The sequence below is a fragment of the Brachyistius frenatus genome, unplaced genomic scaffold (genome assembly GCF_029030835.1).
Source record: "Brachyistius frenatus isolate BFR_SWC_R1_liver_20210118 unplaced genomic scaffold, ASM2903083v1 Contig_251, whole genome shotgun sequence".
NCBI lineage: Eukaryota > Metazoa > Chordata > Actinopteri > Embiotocidae > Brachyistius > Brachyistius frenatus.
Window position 1 is genome coordinate 402529 of NW_027210850.1, and position 22123 is coordinate 424651.

General features: G+C 41.8%; 2 protein-coding genes across 9 annotated transcripts in view; both read right to left on the reverse strand.

Annotated features, from left to right (window-relative positions):
* Positions 1-11830: 11830 nt before the first annotated feature.
* On the reverse strand, positions 11831-15843 carry LOC138634135 (protein Tob1-like). Its single transcript, XM_069720791.1, has 2 exons — positions 15549-15843; positions 11831-14090 (listed from the first exon to the last, which is right to left on the reverse strand). Exon 2 carries the CDS (start codon positions 13871-13873, stop codon positions 12818-12820), a length of 1056 nt encoding a protein of 351 aa, XP_069576892.1. The 5' UTR covers positions 13874-14090; positions 15549-15843; the 3' UTR covers positions 11831-12817.
* A 1413-nt stretch (positions 15844-17256) lies between these two features.
* spag9a (sperm associated antigen 9a) overlaps positions 17257-22123 on the reverse strand; it is a 75402-nt gene continuing 70535 nt past the window's right edge. For all 8 annotated transcript variants that reach the window (XM_069720812.1, XM_069720808.1, XM_069720807.1 and 5 more), the window contains one exon: positions 17257-17266. The gene's annotated coding sequence lies outside the window, so the exon portion shown is untranslated. The remainder of the gene's footprint in view (positions 17267-22123) is intronic.

Here is a 22123-nt window from a genome sequence, read left to right on the forward strand (position 1 = left end):
CACACACACACACACACACACACACACGCACACACGTGTGAGCTGACAGGTTACACGCCAGTACATCTATACCATTGCGTACAAGCATACATACCAGTATTTTTCGCAAGGCTCACTCATACAGTCACATATCCGAATTAATATACAAACGCAAAGGCAGAATTTCCATGTTGTAATTGACAATAAAAATGTGTAAATAAAAATGCATGTCTGACATTAAAAAAAAGCTTTGCAGCCATTTTTTGCAGTAGAAGATACCCTATTTGAACGTTTCCTCTGTAGCAAAGTCAAGACAAAACCGATGAGACAATTCTAAATTTACTCTCACAGGTGAACTTATCGCCAGCAGTGCTTTGGGCGTATTTTGATTCAATTGCAGTCTCCCTGCAGAAAGTTCTCTGGGAAATTTACCAGATATGATAAATCCAAATGTGTATAAACTCGGGGAAGAAGTCTTTAAATATAGACAGCAGGTCATGACACCATTGTTTACTAAAAGAGCCTCATACTGGAGGGATTCAACTCACCTAGCGCTTTTTCATAAAATATGGAAACCGTCTAGTTGGAAGGCTCTGGCTTCAATAGTGCACACAGAAGATGGCCATCTGTTCCATATTTTATTTTTCACATACATATTCTTTCCCCTGAGCTTGAAAGTCTGCGCTACCTGACCCATATTTTTAGAATATAAAGCAACAGAACCAAATCCCTGTGCAGTTGTAGCTTGATAAACAAAAATGTTTTGGTGCTTCCACCTGAGTTTTTTTTTTTTTTTTTTTTTTTCTTTTTCAAAACATTAACATTTGATTCTCAGCCACAGCACAGGGCACAGTTGCACATAGAGTGTAATGAACTAAAAAGTCTGTTTAGTCCTGGCTGCACTCCCTCCAGATCACATTTCAGTGACACGGAGTGACCTGGCAGAACCCGTCTGCAGCTTCTCTACTCTCATTTCCTCTTCCTCGTTTGGCTACAGCCTGCCGCCAGACAACTCACAACACAGCCAGTATAATCCTCTGTGATGGCTGACAGCACAGCAGGCACTATATCACAAGATGGGATAGATGTTTTATAGGCCTGCTGCTATCAGCCTTAGGGAGGAAGAAAGCACGAGTGAGGGCTGAAGTATAAATCAAGACTAAAACGTGGCTACTGTAAAACTGCAGAGCACCACGTAGAAGGAGGCTGTCTGGGCTTTTTGCTTTGCCAAAAAAACATTCCCCAGCCTTGTGGAGGAGTGCGTTTGGATCTACTCACTGCCTGAGTGTTCTGTTGAAGGTACAAACATTGTACCACTTCCCCAAGCCAGTGCATTGCGCTTGAGTTAAACCAATTTGAACCAAACCTAAGATTAATTGCAAATCGCCAGATAAGAGTACTTGTTTTCCTTTACCTCTTCTTGCTCCCTAAGCATTTAATCCTCTTTGAGATAAAACAGTCTTTATTTCCTCCTTCCTCATGCTCCGAGTATTAAAGCTCGGTTTACCGTCGCACCATGTGACGGTGCAATGTGGGAGACAAAGAGAGGCTCCGATTATTTCCAAAAAGCTCGGTCTCTGCAGCCTTCATCATAGAAACTGTGAGACTCTAAGGTCTCACTGTTGTGCACAGTGTGCTGAAAACGGTTGGAGGGCAGACATGGAATGGTTCACCTTCTGGTGTTTATATGTCCAAACAGTTGGCACCCAAAGACGCTGACATTTAAGGTGAGGGAAAACTGCTGCTGATATAGACGGGTGTATATGATGTCACTGATTAAAGGTTTATATCTGCTGCACTTCAGCTGATTTTATTACGTTATTTGAAATCATTAACTCATAGATAGGAGATTTCAGTCTGGTGACACGGGACTTCTATTAAAAATGCACAATGCACTCAGGAGAAGATGCCTGAATCAAGTGGAAGTCTTTTATTTTGGTACAAAGCAGAAAAGAGGAAGTACAGATTTCTTCTTTTTCTCTTGGCGTTTAAAATATTGTGAAAGGTTTAAATTTCAAGCTATTACTCAAATACCAAATTTCTGAAGCAAATTTACATTTTTTTGGATCCCATCTGTCCCTCACATAAAGCCCTAATGGAAACTTAATGTAGTATGCTGAATTTGATAAGGAATGAATGGATGTAAAAGGTTATTAGTTGAGCAATGAGTGACCACAAGCACATTTTCACAATGGAAAGGCTCTACTTTTTTTTTTTTTTTTTATCAGATATCTTGCTGTATTTAATGTTTTGGTGTATCTTGGAAAAGATATAAAGAGGGGGTATTAAAGCGACTATAACAAGCATTTTTAATCTCTGTCTCTTGGCTTTACAGAGCTTTTTTATTTTACAGAGGTTCAGTTCATTGTTTCATTATCGGTCACTCTCACTCTCACTGCTCTCAGCTTTGTGCTTTGGCCAATGGGGCAGATGGTTTTAGTGAAAAGGCTACTTGCCCAGCGACAAATGGAAGGCAGACAGTAAATGATAATGTTGCCTTTTAATTGCTCGTTTTTCAAATAAGCAACATTTTGCTAACAAGTTTGTCATATCAGCTTAAAAGGCGATGAAATGTCAGTTTTGTGTTTGCAACAATAAAGTTGCAAACTGCTTTACAGTAGAAACAAAGAATAAAAATAAAATCCTATAAAGAATAATCAGGTATTGCGGTTTAGGGAAATCAGCAGTTGTCTCGTCTCAGGGTGGATTTTACAATCAAAGATGTTATTGGATACAGATTATGGATACAGCTGGTACTTCATCAACTTTATGATGATGTAATGACACCAAATGAACCTTTGAGCTGCTCCTCAATCACAACTAGTTAAGACATATTCTGTGATCTTTATTATCAGATTTTGTGAAGGATGAGTCTGATCAAGTTTATGTTTTGAAGATTTAAGGGGGGTGTTTCTTAAAGAAGCTACGTTTTTAACCTATCTAGTTATGAGAATGGAAGTCTTATCTTTTTCTTAGTTTGTTTTTTTTGACAAGCCTTCTATTTTTTCTGTTTTTCTACCTGAACAATGTTGGTTCAGTGTAGTCGTGTTTTACAGGCATCTTTCTACAAATCCTGGTCCACACAGTTGACTCAGACACCACGGTGTGCTGGACTCAGTCCACATTTGTGTTCTGTACTGTGTGAGACAGAGGGAGAGAGAATGGGTGGGTAGCATAAAGTGATACCCCCCCTCTTCCTCTTAATCTTCTATCAAACCTTACTTCAACACCGACGTTCTTATGCAACGCCACCCACTGAGCACCCATCAACGCACACAAATGCACACACAACCGGCCAACACAGAAGGAGTAGCCTTCAGTATCTTTGGTCTGTGTGGGTGAGAAGTGACATCATTTATTCCACCTGTGTTGTGTGCACAAAACAAACACAACAGCACAAATGAAGTGTTGTCTGATCTACTGATTTCTATTCCAACTAAAGTCCAAACTAACTTCTCTCATTTACACATCTCAGGAATGGGGGTAACAGTGGCATTTAGTCAGCTGAGGTAGAGTGTGCTGTTAGAGTGGAAATATGGCTGAAATGTAAAATCTTGCGCAACCAATATTTACTATAATGTATATTCTTGTGTTTCCTCTGGGAGATCTGCTTTCTAGAGTTGAACGCCTCTGCATTAAGCATGCCAGCATAGCCAGCAATCAGTAGATTAAAGCTAAAGAACAAACTAACAAAATGTATCTACTTGCAAGGCTGAAGCTAAGAAGAAACAAACATGTAAAAATGCCCAGGCCTGCAGTGCAGTACAGTACACAGACACATTTGACAACTGTGGTAACACTAAAACATAATACGATAAAAGGATAAGCTTTTTGTGTTTGTGTGAGTTTGAAAACAGTGGAAACTGTCTTTTAATTCGTTGATGAAGTAACAAATGACTGTGCCTCCAGACATCCAGCTCTCATGCAGTGTCACTGTTGATTGCTGAGAGCATATGAATTTGCATCGCCAGTCACCCACACAGAGTGATTAATTTAGCCATTATTTCGGATGCACCCAAAATGGATTCCAAAGTAAGTTAACAGGCTCCAACTCCTCTCTATTTATTTGTGTCATCCAACATTTTATCATTTGACAAATGATGAAGCCCCTGTAAATAGCCCTGGATGATACCTGACAGTTTGTATTAGTTAAATAAGCATGCATGTCTTACACAACAACACAGCAGTCCACAAGGCAATTAATTTGACATTGTTAGGGGACTGATTAGAGGACTGGGAAGCAGAGCAGAACATACAAATATTAACAGTTGGTTCGAGGCAATTAAAGACACTGTCCTCTTTTTTTTTTAATACGTTTACCAGTAACACCTCCGTTATCTAAATTATCCTGATGAGGGTGGGTGTTTTTTGTTTAGCCGGCAGACTATTTTCAATGTAAAAACAATAAAACCATTTAAAATGATCTCCTATTAGGATTGAAAGCAATGAATAGTCTTTCTAAACGTTACGTCTTGAAAGTCACTTTTAAAAGGACCCTCTGATCCACCTGCAATGGAAATAAAACTACCTTTCTGGCTATAGTTAACATCCTCAAATAAAGAGGCCTGGTTGGAGGAATCTCTATCATAACCACCAAGTCCGGCTTCATTAAAGCCTCTCTCTGTGTAGCTGTTGGTTGACAGGTGAGTGGTACATTCCGCAGATCAGTGCACAAGCTGAGCCATACCACTGTGAGGACACTGGGGGAGGCCTCGTGGATACGATTACGTTTTCCTCTCACATGCTGATGAATGTCCGATTATTTTTGACCATCACAAAAAAACATAGAGCCAAATCCAGGAACAACAATTTGAAAAAATATGGAAGGAAGGAGCCATAATATCTGCATAAAAGTAGTGGTCAAATTTTGACATTGAAATACTACTTAGCAGTTTTATCTCTATATGTCATCAGCTGGTACAGTGAGCTGCGATAATCTTTCTGCTGCTCACTTGGTGGTTAATGTGTTGAGCAGTAAAACCATCAGAATTGTGGGAAATAACATTCTGAGGGAAAATGGAGATGTAAATGAAGCAGACAAGGAGATAAACTAGTCAGTATAACGTGTTTTAACACTTAACAATGCAAATAATTAGAATAACTGTTGTGTAAATGTATGTAAATGAGGACAGTTTCGCTTACATAAAGACACACTCTCTCCTCAACAGGTTGTTAAGTTATCCTGGTCAGCAGATATCTTCTGACAGGAAGGTTCGTGTTTCTTAAACACCATCTTGTCTTGCTCTTTTTATTTTTTTTAATTTTAGCTTTTGTTTAACTTCATGGAAGAAATTGGAAACTAGGAGCACTTTTTAAAGAAGTATTTATGTGGGTGCATGCCAGAGAAAGTGAAACGGGAAAGCGTGTGTTCAGGCCTGCACGTGAGGGTCCCAGGCAGCCTTATTATTGGAATGGTTAAAATTCCTCAGCCCTGAGTCAGTCAGCGCCAGTCCAGCTGTGGAGACTTCCTGGTGGTGTCCGAACAGGTTCACTCAGAGAAAGTATTTTCAACTCTCAAATGCTTTGCGAACAGGTTACAAAACCTCTCAGTGGAAGCCATAACATTCTTGGGTTATTAGCTGCAGTCACGGTACCATTTGACAGTCTAATTGTCATTAAGTAAGTTTAGAAGAAGGCAGTATATCTCCTGGGGCTTTAAAGGTATTCATTCACAAGTGCTGCTCTGCACCACTTTCAGTAAATACTCCTGAGAAAGACTTTCTGTGCATGTTTTGACTCTCTGCCCCACTGATCCATATGAGACTGAGCTGCGCTTGCCAACAATCCCATACTCGCAAATTAGGACAGACAGGAAGAAGGAGCTTCCCTTTGAGAACCCGAGAAGACATTAAGTCTGTTGACAAAACATCCGAGTCCTGCACATACAGATACTGAAAAGAAAAGGGAACAAAGTGCGTGTCTCATGACTTGAAGTCAGAAGCTGGCCGGTCTTTATCAGTTTTGTTCTTTAATATGTGTAAATATTATTCATAGAAGTGTTCAAAGCGTTCCGAGGTATAAGTCAGGTAAATCCAGCCTGACTCTAAGTAGACAGAAAAGGTGTTTAGAAAGCAATAGCTGTATTTTCTCAGCACCAGTAAAGACTATGGTGACATGTACACCATACATATTATGGATTTAACAGTTGTGAAGAAAAAAACAAACAAATAAATCATTTGAATGTGTTCTTAGGACAGCCTTTGGTCTCTTTGGTAGCTTTTTTCATAACTTTGTTTTGTTTCTTCATTCCTCATAGCATGTACAGAAGGCGCACAGTTTCGTATGTTCATACAGGGATATAAAACGATGTGTTTGTATGCCTTTGATTTTCCTCTCTAGTGTTTCCCAGCATGCCTCTCAGGCGCTGTTTTCACCTGGCATCATCAATGCCTCCTTAGCCGTCCTGGCATGATTGGCTCACAAGTGGCCGTCTGTTCCCACCTGGCATTTCATGCGTCTCGAGTGAGCACTCGTGATTGGATATCACTTCTCCGCTATGTATGCAAATGAACACGTAGGCTATGTAAGGAAAATGTACAAAGTAAAATAATCACCAGAACCGGAACCTCAGGATCCCGATGACTCGGCTCAGATTAATTACTCGTCTCCGCTCCTGTGGATCAAGGGGGCGGCTTCTCTCCCGCAGCTGCGGGTCCTGATGTGCGTGTCGGAAATTACACAAGATAAACTAAAAAAAAAAAAAAACTAAACCTAAACCCAGAGGAGGCTTTAGCGAAACAAGCCTCATGAAGCACATTGTTTTAAATCTCTAAAAGCTGCTTTATAGCGCGAGTTTGCAGTGCATCTCGGTAAACAGTTTAGCTGCGCTCAGCAAAATCACGCAGGAGATTTTTTTTTTTTCCTGGTAACACACAAAAAATACAAATAAAAGAAGAGCCGGCCAGAGATTTTCTGGTGAACGATTGAAGGGGGAGGGAGGGGGCAAACTAACGAACCTGCTGTAACGTCACACATCTGAGATTCCTTTGTCCTCCTTCTCTGGGTCTCCATAGGATGTGGTGAACAGCATGCGTCCCCCACCAACACCACCAGTGCCACAGATCTGCAGATTGTACAGCGCTGATTAATCGAAATAAAAGTAGACACTTTTCTCACATCTACGGTGTTATTGGAGCCACTTTTGTTGTGTTTTTTTTTTGGTAAGAAACTACATGGCGTTGCAAGGAAATTACTCACTAGAGTTAATTACCACTAAAAACATAGGCAGACGTAGGTGGGTACAGAAGAAATCAAATTTTTTTTTTTTTAACTTTTTGCAGTTAAATTGCACTGAGATAAGTTTAAGGTTTTTTATTTATATTGGATTATATGGATATTTTGTACGACTCTTAATACGTGCATTTTTAGTCACGCTTTCACTCACGTCCTCCACTGCATCGCAACTCATTTAGAGCTTACATAAACACAACTCAACAAAGTGACACTTTGTGGATATAGGGAAGCACGAGTAAAATGTATTGAAAGCCACGACATGTCTTTGTAGACTCACGAGTCTCTTTACTCTCATTTCGCCCACAGGCTGATAAGGCAGAACTGGTGGACCTAGAAAGTCCTGCAAGATAACCTATAAACAAGCATATTCATAGCTCATTTAAACGCTGACAAGGATTAGTATGTGGGTTACTATATAACTTTTGTGGTTAGTTTTCTGTTCCACCCTTCAGCAGCCAAAAAGCACTGGCACCCAGAGTCAGGTATGGGAGTGGCATGATAGACTACACTGGAAAATATAGTACGTCACGCTGAGAGATGAGGGGAGGGGGGAGGGGGAAGGAGGAGGGGAGGGGAGGGGAGAGGAGAGGAGAGGAGAGGAGGCCAAGGACTGTGGTTTGTTTTTGGTTTCCTTCTGCGGATAAGAGCAGCTGCGGTTTAAAGGGCTGGGCGTGTGACTGTCTGCTAGGGATATCTACAGTGTGCAAAGCTAACTGGACAACCCACTATGCATAAAGAAATTCTAAATACGGTTTACGATGTGAGTGTGTTGCTGTGTGTACACAGAAATGCAGGAAAGTATGTATGAGAAGAATCACCAAACATCATCATGAGCCACAATTCTGCATGCATCTACCAGATGTCATGGAAAAAAACATATGAAATTCCCCCCAAAAACCAAAAAACATTTATAATAGCTACAGTAACCTTTGTAAAACCTCTTGTGCTGTTTGATTTAGCTGAAGGCTCTCTGAAGCTGTAGAGTGTATTAGTACAGAATATATTTGAATAAATGTAAACGGTTTCTTGTCTGCCTGGTAGCAACAGCTCACATGCTCCACGCGGCTGTGTGAGCAACTGTTTAGAGCAACTGTGTCAATACCCTTGATGCTCACTTAAGCTTCAACTGCGAGACCAGACAACAAATGTTATCTTTCTCATTACCGAGTGCTTGAGGCGAAATATGAAAAAAGAACCATCTCTCCTACTTGTTGCACACTGCTAAAACAGAAAGGTTTCCCTTTTTAACTTGACACAACTGCTCTGAATAAGCTTTTTAAAACCCAAAGAAAGAACAGATGTGGATATACGCTTCTATTCTGGGTTGACACGCTTTACTTTCCTCTGTGAGATACAGATAAGGTGTGGTAGGAATAATGTTAGGAAGACAGCACAATTCCCTCCAGCTTATCGTTGCTCAATCAGCTCCAGCCCGCTTCCAGAAATAGATGGGGAGAGGAGTTGGACTCGGGCAAAGGACTGAAAAGCCATTAACTGTTTTCTGCTGAGGAGGGTGACATTACCATAAGGCCTCGTCGGCTGGCAGGGACCACAAGCCGAGCTGAGCTCCACCTGTTTTTATGACAGGCTGAGAGGTGAGCTTGGCAACGGATTAGCTTCAATAGCAAGGGCTGGCAATGTTTCACTGTCTCCCTCTGTTTGCCTACCAGTCATGCTGCTCCATGCCTATCCTATTCCCTCCTCTTTTCATCAAGCGTATGTCTCTCTTTGTTTCACTGTGCTATTCTAATCCTATTCTCACTGTCACTTGGATGTTTTTTTTCCTATTTAGAATTCTTAGTACTCAATTTTTATGCCGTTCACGTCCTCTACCTTACAGTTCCTCACTCTGCCTTTTGTCAGTACCTCCCTTCTTTCCTCCACTGTCCTTCAGTCACACCTGAGGATGTACTACAGATAGTATACAAGAACAAAAATAAACTATGATTTGGTAGCTGTTATTACATGCCAAAACAAATCAATCAAATTGCAATTCCTAATTAAAATACTGTTGATTTCACAAGAGTTTCATGCAAATCTTTATATTCATTGAAAGCAATCTACTACCATCCATCCCATGCTTGTATGCAGGCAAAAGTCCAGGAGCTGTGTGGAAGAAATGATTTCAAGGCAGGTTGCTCATGAAGTTACTAATGTCCTGTGTTCTGATCAGCGACTCATGTGGAAGAGTCAAAACAATCTTAATGTTCAAAATCAAATGTGACAAAAACATATTTTCATCTGCAGTAAAGCTTGTGTATCAGCAGCTAAACTGCAGTCAGCCGCAGGAGACTCTGTGTCCAGCTGGGGAAGATATGTACAGTTCAAATGTACCACTTTTTCAATGACCACAGTCAGTCCAAAAATATGTAAACAGCCCTGCATATCAGACATAACTGTCCACTGTGCAAACCTATTCTTAACAGCTCCTTTAAATGTATGATAATATTAGAACCCTTGTGCATGTTACAAATTTTGAAATGCTATTGAGAAATGATATACAAACTACTCCAAACAAAACCTTAGTGATGTAGGCTTTGTTGCATTTGCCGGCCAAAAACAACAACAACAAAAAAAATCCACTGGTGATAGTGATACCCTCCCTGGTGATCATCCTACACTCTGCCTTTCATTTCATCCCTGGTCTCAACCTCATGTCTTCTCCTGATTCACACCCTGTGTGGTACAACCTGGATAAAGGAGTAGTCGATATCTGCGACTCCTCTTTTCTGTCCCTCTGACTTCAGCTCGGAGTCCAAGTCCTGAGTTGAGACTTACAGAAAACCGTTGACAACAAAATAAAGAACAGATGGTATTTTCAGAATGACCTCTTCCACACAAACATTCACTCATACCATCATACATCCACACAAACACAGTGTCACAGACCGAGATAAACACACACACACACACACACACACACACACACACACTCCCAACAGACCGTGTACCAGCAGCCGAGATAAACCCGCGCACACATGAACACCCTGAACTTTACATGGCCTATCAAGCCTCAAGTGTATCAGGGGACAAGCAGACAGACAGGCGATGATGAGGCGGCCCCGGAGGGACCACCATACGCCAGCAGGGTCGGGGGGGATTTTAGTCAGCCGGCGCTGGCATTACACAGTCCAACAACCTCCCTCAGAACCAACAGCAGTAACACCACAGAGGGCTCAGCTTCAGTGCTGCAAACACAGGGAGTCATCAAAAAAAAAAAGGATATTCTTACTCTAATACAACACAGCGTGTTTTCAATCTAATGTGGAACATTACAAAAACTATGATTTACCTTCAGCATTTACAATTAGCTCTCAACCCAACGGTATTTATGTGGGTGTACCGACAACCTAAAAGCTTGGATTTAACGTGCAACATAATCTGCTTAATTCTTTGAAATAATGATTTCAGAAATGCTTAAACTGAATTCTCATGTGTAACGGTAATGAGCTCCAAATCTGAAGCTGAAATGCTGCATTATCTGTTTTTATGTTGGAAAACCACTTTTGAAAAGAAGTCTTTGCCTGAAAAGTTACAATAAATGGATCAGATCTGAGCTTCTCTCCTCTCATTGTCACTTTCTAACCTCAGTGTATCACAGTATTTCCTGCCGTGCATTTAAAGTCCTGCCGGTTATCCATTAACAGGCCAAATCTGTGGGGACACTGGGTGAAATGTAACTGCTTGGCCATGAGCTGCAAATTCATCAACTTTTCTTTTTTTTTTCCACAACACTATATATGTATATTGTTGTTAAAGTTAATAAGTGACCCTACTGACTTCCTTTTTCTGTAATAATCACTGTAGAATATGTCTTGTCTGACATGTCGCACAGTCCAAAGGACTCTCCTTATAATTGATGACTCGGGGAGAGCTAGTAAAATGCTGCTTCCTCACATTTCCCACTACACGATGCCATATTAAAGCTACAGGATCCACATGTTCGGATGTGTACAGGCGGGGCGGGGGGGGTCTTCTATAAATACTTATAATTGTATGGGTTCAGTTTGTCTGCTGTGTGGCGAATGCCTCCTAAAATGGCAACACGGTTTAGCGGCGTGTTACCTCACAGCCTTGACACACATACAAGGCTAGCTTTTAGTTCAGCAGGTTAGGCAGGCTACGCGCGATCCCACTCCCACTAACCATATGTGTAATGACACTCTGCCTGAGGGGCAACTGTTATCCAGCACAAGCTCGCGTGGTGTTAACAAATGTCGTTTGGGCTCGTGTATTCATACATCTGCATTACGGGCAGAGGGAATGAAATGTGTTGTTTTTTTTGTTTTTTTTTTTTGGGGGGAGGGGGGGTGTGATATGTTATCGGACTTGAAACGCCATTCTAATAAACTAAACCTGAAATCTCTCTCCTAAAAGCCTCATTTAAACTGTAAGCGAATTGTCACAAGCGCTCGCTGACGACGTAGCGACCGAAATAGGTGATCTGAAATGAACAGCGGCATTGTAAGAAAAAAAAAAAACACTGATCGTTGGGACCCCGGGGCAGAAACTTGGATTTGTCCCACCATGTAAGAAACACTGCGTAATCCGCTTTAAGACCCCGCATGCCTCCACCGGCTCTGCCACAAAGACCAAAACACAAAGCGAACGAGTGGAATTATTTTCAAGCCTTTTAATACAAACTTAATAAACTATCAGTCCCTCTTAACATGTAAGACACTGACTTCGAATACTTTGTTATACCGTTTGTTTTATCAAGTATTGCACAATGTAGGTACAAAATTAATATACGATTACATTTTGTCCATAATATAGCAAAAATCTTTAAACTCTTAACAGAAAATACAACTCTTATGTTTTTCAAAAAAGCAAATATCCTTAATTCCCACCACTACGGAATATTCTGTACACAATCTTTAGAATAGTCAATGTTTTTTTTTTGTTTTTTTTTAATTGTTTTTTTTTAAAGATGGATTCATTTTATAATTTCAATAAAAAAAGAAAACATAAAGTTGCTGCAGCCATCACAGATCACTGGAGTAGTAAAAAGATATAAATGCAATACCATGTCGTAGAAACAATAGATACTCTGATATTTTACAAACTCTGTACTAAATTAAATTATACAATTAGAAAAAGACCAGGAAATCCCACTTATTTATGCCAATTTCTTGACAAATTGGCGGTGTCCAGTTATGTTTAAATACTGAAAGAGGCCATGACTCGTGGTGGTTTATTTTTTTGTCTTTTTTCTTATATGTTAAAACAGTCACATAAAAAAAAAAAAATATTTTGTGCTTGGTTGGCAAAAGAAATAACAATGATGCATGTTGAAAGTTTAGGTAACCAAGCTTGGACATCTTGTACTACAAGCTTCATTGTTTAAGAAAAAAATAAAGAAAGTATAACTCAAGGGGGCAAAGTAATTCACCCTCGGGCTCAAGCTCTTGGACTCGTAACGTAGATCTTACAGGTGACGAGTCGCTTTTTCCTTTTATCCTTGACATTCTGTTCTTGTTTACACTTTTTTTTTTTTCTTGTTTTTTTTCTTCCGAAATGTGCATTTGTGTTCGTTTTCCCCCTGTCACATTATCTCTGGTCGTTTCTGTGTGAAGTAGTAGCTTAAGTAGTACCTTGACGTGTACTAGTTGGCCATGACTGGCTGGAATTGCTGGTTAGAATACTGCATGTTGCTTAAACTGAAATTCAAGCCATCCATAAGGGACTTGTCGTTAAGGCCACCGTAGGCCGCAAACATATCGAAGGCATTGCTGTACTGCAGCGGGCTGAGGCTGAGCGAGCTGTCCCCGGGGAAAAGAGCACTCTGGCTGCCCTGGCCCTGCAGGCTGGGGAACACAAACTCCTTGGCATTGGGGGACAGGGCCGAGGGCTTCTGGTGCTGCTGCTGCTGCTGCTGCGCTCCGAGGCCCAACCCGTACAGAGAGTGCATGGAGGTGGAGATGGCTTTCTGTTTCAGGAGACTGTTCACATTCAGGCCCAGGTTGGTGGGAGAGGTACGCGCCACCTTGTTCCCAGCACTACTGCCGCCGCCGCCGTTGTTGTTGGTGTTGTTGTTGTTGTTGTTGCGTCCACTGCTCTTCATCTTAGTGGAGCCGAACTTGGTGGCAGCGAAGGTGGCCGTTGTGAAGGTTAAAGGCTGCGTGGAGCGGGGCATGAAGGTGGGGCTGACTGCTGCCGAGTGGCCGAAGGGAGGAGAGGGGGAGCTGGAGCCCGGGGAGGCGCCACTCACGGGCTCATTGATGGGCATGAAGACCTGTGCATCTGGGTTGAAACTGTTCTTGATCTCCTTGTCCAAATCAAGCCCCACGTTGGTAGCTCCACTTTCGTTGCTGTCATCAACGTACAATACTTTGACTGGCCCCTTCTCCCCGATCTGGTAGGACACCTCGAAGGGGTCAATCCACACACTGAGGTCCTGGGGCAGGTTGTTGCGAACGTCCTCGATGTCCAGCCCGCTCTCTTTGGCTGCCTTCTCCACCACGGGGTCCACCTTCTCTCCCACGTGGATGCATCTGAATCCTGAGCCCTTGTATGGCTTGTCCGGGTACCAGTGTCCCTCGTATTTCTGCTTCAGCTGCCTCTCCAGCTCCTCGCCGAAAATGTTGACCCGCCGCCTTGGCAGCTTGTTGTATAGGTAAGAGATGATGAAGTTGAGAGCTACTTGGATTTCAAGCTGCATAGCTAACTGCTGACGTTTACCAGGTGCGTGACGATTAGCTGTGCCTGACCTTGTCCGTGTCCACCGCGTCTGCTTTGTTTATCCGTGTTTGGCGACACAGATGCGCTTCCAGGCAGGATGGCGAAAGCGACCGTAACTCGGATGAAACGGGTTGAAAATTAAAAGTGCTGGTTTTGGGTAAGTGGTGTCCTTCCACAGGGTGACAATTTTTTTTTTCCTGCAAAAATTTTGTGGAGAAAAAAAAAAAAAAATCATGAGTAAATGTAAATATCGACACAAGAGAGGATCACGTTTGTTCATGCCGAGACAGCGATTGGAAACTTTATAAGGAGGGAGGAGGTGTGCAAAAAAAAAAAAAAAAGAAAGAAAAAGTGTCCTTTAAAGATTTGAGTTTGTTGCACTTTTGACTGCTGTGAGCTCAACACACACACACACACACACACACACACAAGTTAAATATCACACAACAGACAACCAAAGCAGAATCGCACGTTAACGACCCAATGAAAATGTGCAGCAATTAGGCTACTGTCATAATACTCAAAAAAAAAAAAAAGATAATTAAGCTGGAATTTAGCTTTTGATTCTTGTTGATTTGGCATCTTAAATCTACCCGTCAAAAACTATGCAAGGGGGCTCATTAACCTCGCACCATGACTGGGAATCCTGTTACATATTAGGCTACAAGACAGCCCTCCTTACAGCAGGAGACGGGGAAGGCAGCTGCGCCGGCCGCGGCGTTTCATGAACGAAAAAAAACAAAACAACAACAACAACAAAAAAACGGTCAAGTTCACCGGGTAAATTGTCTTGTCAATAATGTCTGACGGAGGATCCGTTGGCGATGAAACGATGTGGGTGGATTTCAAGGCTTACAACCGAGTCACAGGGAGGGAGGGAGGAGGGGGTGGCTGGATATATGCCGTAAAGCAAGCGATTCGTCGGAGCGCTTCCTACATTAAAAAAAAAACAATGTCGAAATGAGACCTAACGATGTGCCTACACCCATGTTTGGCAATTTTCAAAAAGGAAGAGGAAACGCTTCCACTGATATATATAAAAAAAATTAAAAAAACATACATTTAGTACAATATAAGCGAAATGTAACGCCTAGAAGCAAATTTAAAGAAATTAACGGCGTTAAAATAATCCTCTTGCATTCAAAAAAAAAAAAAAAAAAGCTGGCAGAATTCATAATGAACCTGTTGAGGCTGCTTAAATACCTCAAAGTTGATTATTTAGTAACTCGCACGAGGTCCCTATTATGGTTACTGCTTGAATCCTTCTCGGGGTTTTTATGAAGTTAAAACGCACATTGCAGCAATATCACACAAGCTGCAGTAGAATAACAGCCTGTGCCTGACGCCAGTAGGACACACAAGTAGGCTACCGCAGGCTGCACAAGAGTATTTAAGAGCACGTCAGACGCATGTGTGAGGATATTGCCATCTATTTATCTGACATTTGTTTTTAAAAGGCATAGTGCACACTTTTATCGCCTGCACACACACACACACACACACACACACACACACACACACCCCTCCCTAACTTCGTGCACTGACGCAGCAAATCAGCGTAGTTGGTATGAATAGAGGCTTCAGTACAGCCGCGAGCAAAAAAAAATAACGACAATACGTACAACACAAGTGAAAAGTCAGCTGGAAATACTTACTTTTTGTAAAAAATAAAGATTCTCAGTAGTTCTGAAGTACCGTTAGTTAGTGCAAATAGAAAAAAAAAAAAGTATAAATACTTTCTTCACATAGAATATATGATCAACGTTACAAAAAAAAAAAAAGTATTCCAGTACATGTAGATTTCGGAGGATTGGCGTTTACGGTTTGCTCCAGTTTCTGTTTTTTAAGGTTGTTTTTTTTGCGGGTTTTTTTTTTTTTTTTTCCTCTTTCAGCAGGCTTGCAGAGTAGCTCCCTCCTACTCGGGAGTTTCGCAACTTCGTCCCCCTCCGACACAGTGTTGCCTTTATTTATAGCTTTCCTCCGCCATGGGCACGAGGGAGGCGGTGATGCGGTTTCAGAGGTCAAAACAATACGAGCGCCCGCGATTGGCCCACAGCGAGAGTCCCGCCCACAGAATGTCGTCTGAGCGGCGCGCCCGTTGGCTGCGCTGCGCTGTCACTCGGAGACATATGATTCTGTGAAATGGGAGAGACGTCTGAGGGCTTGCGTCAGAGATAACCTAGGTCTGCGCTGACAGCAAAAGGCAAAAGTAATTAATGTGAAGACAGAGGCAGTATTATATAATGAGCTATTCAAGCTATGCTCGAGTTTTTTAAAAAAAAAAAATACTTATATCAGTGTGAAAATAGCGTTGATGTTTAACAAAGTCAACCTTCTCTACTAATCTATCCATAGGGAACGTAAAGGCTACTCTAACCATCATAATGAACCTGTATTAGAGGCTGTGTGCTACTGATAATCTTCAGCACTGCAACACAACTCTCGCAGCCCTTTTAATTCCTCTGCTATATTTATACCAGACAACAGAGCCTCAGAAGGAGCCATTTAAACCTCTGTAATCTCATTTATATCGTGCCTTTTGTCACAAATTGCCCAGCAAAGACCTTTTTTTTTTGTAACCTGCCACGAAAAACCGCAGGAGTTATGATGAATGTACTTTGCCTGAGAGGAGATTCCCTACAGCGGAACAATACAGCTGGCAGCGGCGTGTGGGTGGTGCTGAACGCTATCTGGAAAACACAAGCGCTGATTGGTCCAAAACGGGGCAGGAGCCCTACGGTGAATGGTGTGCCCGTATCCAAGGTGCTGATGTAGGCTGCGCACGTCACTGCTCGGCTCAACGCACGCTGTTGCCCAATTTAAAGTGCACTAACACATATAAATAGGTATATATTCGAGACATGAAGTCACTGCTGCACAATGTCAGTTTATCTGGTTTAAACAATGGCAACAATGGATACAGCATACTTTCCCCTTACGATTAGCGAAGTTTAATGTGGAAAACAGACATAGATAGATAGATAGATAGATAGATAGATAGATAGATAGATAGATAGATAGATAGATAGATAGATAGATAGATAGATAGATAGATAGATAGATAGATAGATAGATAGATAGATAGATAGATAGATAGATAGATAGATAGATAGATAGATAGATAGATAGATAGAGTAACATCATAAAAATAACAATAGAGTCAACAATAAAGCCTCACGATAAGACTGTCACATTGAATCTGTTTTTGTGTTTAAACCTCTTGTATTCCATTTTAATCTTATGATATCACTGTGAGCAAGAGCTTTACTTCTGTCATCACGGCAGCTGTGATGGAAAAGGAGGGCTGGCCTGTAGGCCAACTGACAGAGCGGACTTTCAGACATTCTTCGAGCACTTAAGTTTGCCGAGCAGACTCATGTGCTTGTTGTGAGCTGTAAATGTGTGCTAAAGGGCTCCCGTGGAAAGCGCCCTGGGGACCAAACACACAAGACAGACGACAGATCGGGCAAGGGATAGCGTGGACAACGGATTGCACGGTTTGACGTCGCCTCCACGATTCAGACTCACAGTGTATCTGGGAGCGGAGCTGGGTGGGACAGGGAGTTGACTGCCAACAGGGCTGTGACTTCCACAGTCCTGGCAAGGCCTTGTGGGTTGTTTTTACTGTCAACAGCTCAGGGCAGGCTAATGTCACATGCCCTCTAGGATCACTGGCATAAAGAAATTCTCTGGTATTACAAACTGTGTATGGTTCTCATTCAGTAGTGCGTATGTTATTTGTGCGCTTGTGCTGTTTGCAGTGGCAACAAATTGCCGTCAGCTGACGGGGCAAGGTCAGCAGCAATAATGAGGCATGCTATATTGTCTTAGGGTGTAATCCTCTAATGATTAGTCTAACGTATCCACCTCTCACTGCAGCTTGCGTCCCTTGTGCTTATGAAGAAGCGCAACACCCTAAGAACTCTAATCTCCAACTCCGTCTTCAGTCAGGGTTTGTGCTCCAGAAAGGAGAATAAGGGGAGAGAGAAATGAAGTAAAGTGGGTAATTCATCAACTGTTGTTGCTCTTTCTCAGTGTGTTATGAAAACTCAACTCATGAGGGCTTAGCTGAGCTTTTTAAAGCTTCTTTATGCTAAAATAACACAACACAGACCATACAGGTTTCCACTGAGAGAATAAAAGAAGGTGCAGGACATCCGGAAGTCAAGTGAACTGAAGGTCACCTTCAAAAAAAGCAATAGTATTGCACAAGCAGCATTTGTCACAAGACCTCAACCTAACATCCCAGTAATAACACATACTTGATCTCAGCCTGACATCAGAGGATAAGCGGATGCTGTCCTCCTGCACTGCTGCCCTGTGACATAAACATAGAGAGTATATGCAGACTAATGCTCAGCACAGATGTACGACAGAGCGCGATAATCCACTTCCGTTTTTCTCTGAACCAGTAGGGGGAAAAAAAAAAAAAAGCAATAAATTGTGAGGAAAAAAAAAAAAAATCCATTGCAATTTTTTGCCTCTGAGAGGAGAGGAGCTTAAATCACATGTGCGTTTCATGTGATTCAGGAATAATTTGTGGCTTTTTATGTGTTTATGTGCGGCGTTATACAGCAGCAGCAGATAAACAGAAGACACACAAGGAGATTTCTCACACACTACCACTTCCTCGTCTGTCTCCCCGCCTCCCTTCCCTTTCATCCCTTTTCCGCCCCCTCGCCCTCCCTCCTTCCAGCTCAGACAGAGAGCCTTTGACGTCACTGGTTGTTATTACTTAACACAACTCTGCAGAGCGCCCTGGGCTTCTCGTAACAGACAGATGCTTTGCTCTCCGTTTGAAGAGCAAATGAGCTGGTGGGTGAGACATGCAACGAAGGAGACGGAGAGCGAGGGAGAAGAACACTGTGGGTGCAACACTGGCACTGAGATTGGGACTTTGACTGCATCTTGTCTTTGTACTGTCAAAATGAAGGGATTTCTTCTGAAGTGAGACGTCCAAAAAAGAAAAAATGTCATCGCAAAGAAACGTCCCCGCTGACCAAAAATGAGCTTCACTCCAGAGCCTTGAATAGAAAACGTTAATATTTGAAGGAACCGGATCATATTTTTGCACCATTGGTGCGGTTTCCTTTAGATAATTGAGTCATTTGAATGCCCTATAAAGGGAGAGCATATGCACCTTTAACTGGAGATATGTATGCAATAAAAGTTACAACAAATGCTTCAAATATGGGTTTTCTTTTCCAGCAGCTGATATCTTTGACAATCTGCCAGGTGAACTGGTTACAGGAGGAAAAAAAAAAAAAAAAAAGGCTCATTATTGTTATTGTAAAGCTATATATATATAGACTGCACTGCAGTTAGATATCTCTGTTAGCATGGTAGCCTGGCAACACAATAACTAGAGTTCATCAGTAACACTTATCATGAGCAGCACTGAAGCCTGGCCAGCACAGGACAGTGTTCTTCATTCAGTCTATGTACTGAATGTTGAACATTAAAAAAAAAAATGGAACAACCACTCTGGTGATAAAAAAAAAAAAAACGTCATTAACTAAATTTCACGAGTGGTTTTAAAGTGTTATCAGGGAATGACAATTTGTCCTTTGTTTTTGCTCTGGAACAGTCTGTGAGCTGCAGGTGGCCCTTAAACATCACGCATCAGTGGCCCGCAGTGAGTCATACAGCGTGTGCACACACGAAGGATTTACAGGGCACGGTATATGCAAATTCAGAGGTTATGTTATCAGTTGTCACGACAGCAGCGTAAATACTTTTTCCCCCCCTGCACGGTCGCCTTCATAACCCACCGAGACTGTTACATAATTCATCCGATGGCGGGCCGCTGGGACTACATCAATAGATCTATTCGCCATCTGCAGAGAGAAGAAAAAAAAGCCAGGCTGAAGCACACAAAGGCATCTTAATATAACCCACTCTCCGCTATGTAAAATGTCTCATTAAGGAGATATGGTCAGTCTCAGAAGCGTGAAACAAAGGAAGCATGTTTATCCTACTGTGTAGGCCGTCTCATCGAGTGTTGTTCTGTGTTAGTTGATGAGCTCTGCGTAAGAAAGATGCTCCATCTAGAAAGGCATTTCATATGTAGCATGCTACATGCCTTACGGCAGACATAATTAACATCACAAGTGTCTATAACTCATCTTTTTCAGTTTAATAAGTTTCATAACTGCTGTTTCTGACCTTTTAGATTCAAGTTTTTACAGTTGAAAATCTACCACTGCTTTGTTGCATGTTGTGTCTTTGTGTCGAGCTGCTTTTTGCCTTTCGGCCTCATACACAGCACTGTTCTGTAAAAACAATTGTAGCATGCTTTACTTTTAACTTCCAGGCCAAAAGCCCAACTGAGTGACTAATTACTCTCTGTAATTACTCATTCTCACACACACACACGCAAACAAGCAGGTCAGTGCAGGCAGCTGTACACTTATAGTATGCCCCGGTACTCTATGTACCCATGAATGGGTCATCACATGACTGATTTTTAAAGCTTATTCTCCTCAATCTACATTTGATTTTGTTGCCATCCCCTCCACCATGCAGTAACTCCATGATTTTAAAAGACAAAAACTAGGAGGGAGGTAGTCCGTATGATTGCTCTGCATGTGCTCATACACCCCCAGAACCTCCCCCAGATCTCTTTGCACATAAACTGTCTCAAATGATAGAGCGACACCCCCTGTGCCTGAAGGACATGCAGAATCAATTTAGTAATGAGACATGGATGGCTAATGAAAAGATAGGAGACAGATGCAGAATATTTTTTTTGATTTATCAGCAGCAGTGACAGGGTACATCACTTTGTGGTTTAGTACCTGACAGTACGTTGACTTTGTTTTTTTGTTTTTTTTTGTCTACACCTCTCTGTCCCCAATCGTTCATGACTTTTGAATGCAGATGACAAAACAGTTGCATGCAGTGTGCACAGGATCTGACTGGAAGGGTGGAAGGTCCCCTTGCGTGGACATGCGTACATATTCCAGCAGGGGTGGATGCGCTCCAAGTTGGCAATATAAATAGTAAACAAAGAGAGCTTGGTGGGCCCTCCGCAGCATGTTAGTTTAAAAGAGCACATTGCTTTATCAGTTAATGACTGTTGCTTTTTATTGCAACCATAGTGTACACAACCCAATTTGACAAGTTGTGTGGACATCTATTTGCCAAGACGACAGACTATAGGGCTTAGGAATTGTAAGGTAATAAAAAAAATCCTTTTCTATGTTATTTATTGAGGTGTTTTATTCTCTGCACATTGCATTTTATTATTTTCTGTCTTGATGAATATATTTTGGACCAACTAAAACTAATTAAGAAGCACATATATTTCTACTTGCAGGATTTATTGTGTACTTTCGGTCTTGGCAAATTCATCAGGTGACAGGATTGTGAGGCATTAAGAGTAATTTTGCATAAAAGAGTCTATATGGTCACGATGTTCAGGATGCTACTTAATTAATAGTTTTGTTAATGTTGTCATATTTTTTGTGATTTAACATGTATTTATGTCTTATCAGAGATTTTCTTCCACTACCAGTTTAGGAAAAACCTGTTCCTCAGTTTCTCCAATTATGTATTGCCTTGAAATATATCCAGATTGGTTTTGGATTCATTTGAGAGATTGCAGTCTGTGACACCAGGCATCAGGATGTCTCAAAACTCTTTTGAGTGTCCCTCTTTGATTTCATTTCATTTCATTTCCCCGCTCAGTGTGCAGGAACCCTCACATCTACAAACTCTGTAAACCAGGACCAAATCAAAACGAGACAGACCTCCCTCTACTCTCGGCTTCCACTATTTTTAGCCGTTACAAAACATCCGGACATGTATAAAGTAACACCTTGTCTGCCCTTCAGTTTGGACAGGGGCACATTTGCGTTGACATGAAGCTACATTTGTGACCACACACTGACCACCTCTAAATGTGGCTCGAGGAATTCAGTCCCAGTGGATACATTCACACCTGTATACAGAGCTATTCGCTTGTGATTGGATTCCTCAAGACACATTTTGGTGCTTAGTGTGAGTCCGGGGTGTTGGGGAAGCAAGGTTGAAAGAGGTGTGGACGTTTGAGAAGAGAAAGAGAAGGGGAAATACAGAGGTTTAAAGGACAGCTGGGAGGATAGGAAGGAAGAAGCAAGGGAGAGAAAACCTATGGGCTAAGGGCTTAGAGTGAGAAAGAAAGATGAGAGGGGGGAAAAAATGAAGGAAGAGTTAGCATGTATATGGAAAAAGGGTGAGAAAACAACAC

Excerpts from the sequence above, each read along its gene's own strand:
- LOC138634135 (XM_069720791.1), bottom strand. The coding sequence starts at position 13,873 with ATGCAGCTTGAAATCCAAGTAGCTCTCAACTTCATCATCTCTTACCTA.